The sequence below is a fragment of the Hibiscus syriacus genome, unplaced genomic scaffold (assembly GCF_006381635.1).
Source record: "Hibiscus syriacus cultivar Baekdansim isolate YM2019G1 unplaced genomic scaffold, ASM638163v2 tig00111166_pilon, whole genome shotgun sequence".
NCBI lineage: Eukaryota > Viridiplantae > Streptophyta > Magnoliopsida > Malvales > Malvaceae > Hibiscus > Hibiscus syriacus.
Genome location: NW_024063008.1, coordinates 1,337,789 through 1,342,860, shown reverse-complemented (window position 1 = coordinate 1,342,860; position 5,072 = coordinate 1,337,789). Strand labels below are relative to the sequence as shown.

The window sequence follows — 5,072 nt, the reverse complement described above, 5'->3', positions numbered from 1 at the left end:
CAGTTTATCATTCACAGTGAGTATTAATAGTACAGTAACAAAACTAATGACATTAGGAGCTGAACTAGATGGTCCCATCAAATATGAAATCCATGGCAGGGTATTAACTCCATTATCTCTTCATCCCTGATATTCTTATGCTTAGCTTGATAGTGAACTGAAGCTGCCAGTCTGAATTTCATCATTATTTTCAGGTTGCCGCCATGCGTTGCGTTGATGGTCACATGGTTGGCCTTTATGAACCAGCATAAAATGTTCTAGAGATGCCCCTTCAACAGAGTGACCGATTTGCTGTCGAAATCAATTGAAGACATGAGAAACTTTTCCCTTCTTTGGATTTCCTTCAATTATTGTAAGTGTTTTTTTCATCCAAATCATTACAGCCGTGCTGAGTGTATAAAGAGTTGGACCCGAAGTAATACCATAAGATTAAGTTAGTTACAAATACCGTTGAATAGAAGCTGCTCTACATTTCCATCATTCAATTTTTACCTGTCATATAGATGGGGTACTTTGTATCTTCTGTATCTCCTAGAAGAGACATGAAATCAGTTTTTGATCCTTGTGGTAGAACAGCTGCTCTTTTTTGCCTGCTTATTGAGTTCTCGTCATGTACCTTTATTGCAAAACATTTATTTCAGTTCAATGCATCTGCAATTCTGCATTCATCATATGGAAAGCTTTTCACTGCTATTCCTTGTAAGTCGATTGGCGAAAATGACAATTTTGAGATTCAGTCAGTGGACATTTGTAAATCTAGCTGTAAGAGAGTATAAGCTCTAATGAACTGAATGTGACACTTGGCTTGACACTTAAGGTGGTGGGAGGTACTCTTGCCCTGACATGGTGATACAAGGAAATTCTGGTAGCTAGGGACTAGGCCAAGTAGGAGAATTAAGGGGGGGGAATAACTCTCAAACAAAGCACCGAATCGGAAAAAAGGGAAATTACAAAAATAGAGAGGAAGAGGGAATGAATGGGTGTGTAATTTCTTGAAAATCATCAGATGATGAGTACAGATATGGTCTAAACAGTTTATTCATACTTATACTGAATGAAAGAGAACTGCAATAACTAACCTTCCCACCAACTGTTAACTGCTAATACAGACTTTCCTAACAACCTGAAACTTACAACTGACATCAACAGTCATCTAAGCTGATCACATGGATTCCTTCTCATATATGTTCTATTGTTTACCTGCTGAACCTGAAGATGGAGATACATGTTTGCATGGAAAAATGGTGGTGTTCCAACCTCATGAACTGAAACTCGCATCTTGATGCAGTTTCTACATCAAGATCATGCGCCTCTGTATATCGATTAAATTGTACTGTGTCCTACAGAAACTTCTGCTGAGCGTATTCTCTGAAGTCAATCCATCTATCACTACCTTAAAGACCAGGCTGATATCAAATTTCATCAGATACAGAAACAAACATTAGAGGATCTTACAGCTAATGCATCTGTGATGCTACTTGCTTCGAGAAGGTCCCTAGAGATGAAGTTCCTTCCAATGCCAGCTGGTACAATCTCAGCTTCAGCAAGGGGCACTGAATTCAATGTGAATGCCTAAGGTATGCATGAAGGAAATATCAGATTTCATTGAATTGACAATCATGTTTATCTTTTCTTTTCTTTTCTTTTCTATAAACAATCATATGCATGAAGAAATTTTACCAGTCCGACTGTTAAATCCAAAAGCACAACTCGGAAGCTCTCCTGCATATGTGTAAGCTATGAAGGATAATCCATTTGACAGTTTTCCTTTGATCAAGTAGCTGCGAACCCAACATAGAAATGGTACATGTTATGAATATTGATTTTTAAACATATTGCACTCCGTCCTAGAATCTGAACAGGATACAGGAAGCTAAACCATACTTGTGACCGACTAGAGAAACGTTTGCATCCTCGTTATGAGCTGCAATGGCCATCGAACACTAACAAGAACATCAACAGTCATCTGCAGTATCAGCATTTGAATTCATTGCTGTTTTTGAAATGAATGGGAGTATCTCCTTTCTGAGTTGGTAAGTATTATCTGCACACCAAGGAAATATAGTGCGACTTAATCAATGCAGGAGTGTATTGATCAAATTTACAGTTTGTAATAACTACATCAAGAATCGGCATGCCGCTTCCTTCTGCAGTCCCTAAAAGTTCATCCCAGTATCTTGGGAACTTGTTCTGGTTAGTTTCCGAGAGTGCTTTAATCAGCGGCTGTGCTTGTTAGGTTTGAGCAAAAGGAAGGAGCTGGTTTTGAAGAATGAGGTCTCCGGCCAACCTGCTTCTTATCTGATTACGGAACCTTTCGCCTATGAGAAAACCCAGATGGTAGTCATCTTCACAAGGCCCAACCTCAAACATCTCCAGCATTTTCCCTTCCATGCGCATTGCTCAAGTTCCCAGACCTTGTGGCTGAAGTCGTGTTTACATTAGAGATGTATATCTTATCCCTTGACCCGAATGAGAAGTTCTAAAGTGCGGCACTGTTAATATATGACTAATAAAAGATGCTATCGGTTTTGTTATTATTTTTTTAACAAAACTGGTAAAAACTTATCTATAACATTATTATTTCTACCTAAAATATTAATATTTTTTAACAATTCCGGTAAAGTGTCCAATAATAACAAAATCGGTAGAAAAAATAAAACCGGTAGTTTTTACCGGATTTGTTAATAAAACCGGTAAAGCGCTCAATAATAATAAAATCGGTAAAAATAATAATGTTTTCAGTAATTTTTTATCGATTTTATTAAAAAAATAATAAAATTGATAGCATTTTTTTAACTATATATTAAGGGTGCTGAGGGTGCTGCTCGTGATTATCTCCCCCGAAGAATGGCTGTGCTTGAGCCCCAATGTTTCAGGGAATGTCTCAGGAAAGGCGGGTTAATATACGGCTAATATACAGCATTACCGGATACATTAAAATGTATTTAATAAATTCGGTTTAGCGGTACCTATTATGTTGACAACTAATAATGTTTTAGGTAGAAAATATGAAAAACTATTAAAAAATTTGGTAACCGGTAAACTTTGGTTATCGGTAAGTATCTATCCTTTTTATAAAAGTGTCCATACGTTTAACATATCAAGTAAATTTTACCGGTTTTGTCATAATGAATCTGGTTTGTCATATTTTTACTTGTTTATTGTAATTATCTATCCTTTTTATAAAAGTGTCCATACTTATTTCACTGTGAAAATATATTTATTATTATCTTTAGTTAATATTGTTAAATTTAAAATCTAAATAATATTTTATAAAATATCAAACAATCAAATAATTTTTGTGTAAATGAAATTATTAAATTAATATTGTAGTGGAAAACATGAAACACTATTAAAAATTTGAAACATAAATTATATAACTTTCAAAAAAGTATATATCATTTTTATAAAAGTGTCCTACTATTTCACTGTTGAAAACATTTATTATTATTTGGTTAATATTGTTAAATTTAAATGCTAAATAATATTTTATAAAATATCAAAACAATCAAATAAAAATTTGTGTAATTAAATTATTAAATTAATATTGTAGGTGGGAAACATGAAACACTATTAAATAAATTGAAACATAAATTACATAACTTTAAAAGCAGTTTTAAATCCTAAAACAGTGTCGATACTTTTAAAAATATATCGATCCAAAACGATATACCAGGTAAAAATATGATAAAACGGTAACAAAATGATTAAAACCGGTAAATTTAAAAGTGTCGATACGTATATAGGATCGACACTTGTGAATTTAAAAGAGAAGCAGTTATAGCGCCTATAATGTGTCGATACTTTAAAAAAAAATATCGATCCACACGATATAACAGGTAAAAATATGATAAACAGGTATCAAAATGATAAAAAACGTAAAATGATACCGGATATTGAAAGTGTCGATACTTTCGTAAGTACGTGTAATAAATTATCGACACTTTCAAAGAAATAGGTAATTATCCTTTCGAAAGTATCGACACCTGACATAAAAGTATCGACACTTTTGTATTTGTATCGATTAAATATAAATAACATATCCGATGAAAATATAAGCTAAATATCCTCTGAAAATAGATAGAACGGACGAGTTTTGAAATCGAAGAGTAATTGTGCTGCATTTCAGAAGGCGTTTCTAAAGCGAAGTTTGTTTGTTTGTTGCTGCAGTCGAATCGAAAAGTATGTTGTCGAAACCCTAATTTTATTATTACAGTAATCGCGATAGGGTTTTTTTATGTGTTGTTTGGGGTTTTGGAGTAAGGAAGCATTTGAGACCGATTGCAGGTAGAATAGATATCAAGGAAAAATATAAATGTCGATACTTTTATTAAATATATAGGTAGAAATGATATTAGGTTGTATAATGTGCCGACATTTTGGTGTGGCCATTCAAATTCTTTGAAGAAAACGTTTTACCACAAGAGTAGTTATCTATATTTGTATATTGAAAAGGTATGTAACAAAATAATTTGATTTGCGTAAACTGATATATGAAGGAAAAATGGAGTCAATGGGTTGGAAAATTGTTGGTGGAGCAGATGACTTTGAAATTGAGGCCGAGACTCGAAAGCAACCAAAGGGTGGGGTTGTATAAATGTGCCGACCATTTTGGTGTGGCCATTCAAATTCTTTTGAAGAAAAACTGTTTTACCACAAGAGTAGTTATCTATATTTTATATTGAAAAGGTATGTAACACAATAATTTGATTTGCGTAAACTGATATATGAAGGAAAAATGGAGTCAATGGGTTGGAAATTGTGGTGGAGCAGATGACTTTGAAATTGAGGCCGAGACTCGAAAGCAACCAAAGGGTGGATATGTACTTCTAGTAGTATCAATGTCTTTTTGTTATTATTGTTGAAATGGTAATTGGATTAAAGTATCGATAAACTTTAATTGATTACAAATTTTAAATGTTAACAGTATGGCCGAATGCAAAAGGATGAAGGGAGATGGCACACAGAGCGGTTCGGTATGTAAAATGAATTGACATTGAGTAGTATTAGTATTTAGTGTTAATGTATTGATTAAGAAACGTTTATGTTTAAATTAGGTGAAAAAAGAGAGG

General features: G+C 33.7%; 1 protein-coding gene across 1 annotated transcript; it reads right to left on the bottom strand.

Moving 5' to 3' along the window:
- Positions 1-288: 288 nt before the first annotated feature.
- Positions 289-1,562, bottom strand: LOC120155221. The gene is made up of 4 exons (XM_039166797.1): positions 1,456-1,562; positions 1,201-1,368; positions 493-616; positions 289-410 (listed from the first exon to the last, which is right to left on the bottom strand). The coding sequence occupies exons 2-4, from the start codon at positions 1,276-1,278 to the stop codon at positions 301-303; spliced, it is 312 nt and encodes a 103-aa protein (XP_039022728.1). The 5' UTR covers positions 1,279-1,368; positions 1,456-1,562; the 3' UTR covers positions 289-300.
- Between the last annotated feature and the right edge of the window lie 3,510 nt (positions 1,563-5,072).

Bases quoted from the DNA above. Each gene is read 5' to 3' on its own strand.
- LOC120155221 (XM_039166797.1), bottom strand. From the start codon at position 1,278: ATGCGAGTTTCAGTTCATGAGGTTGGAACACCACCATTTTTCCATGCA. The intron at 617-1,200 runs GTAAACAATAGA...TTTGCAATAAAG, and splicing joins TCCATCTTCAGGTTCAGCAG to GTACATGACGAGAACTCAAT. The intron at 411-492 runs GTAAAAATTGAA...GTATTACTTCGG, and splicing joins GTACCCCATCTATATGACAG to GTCCAACTCTTTATACACTC.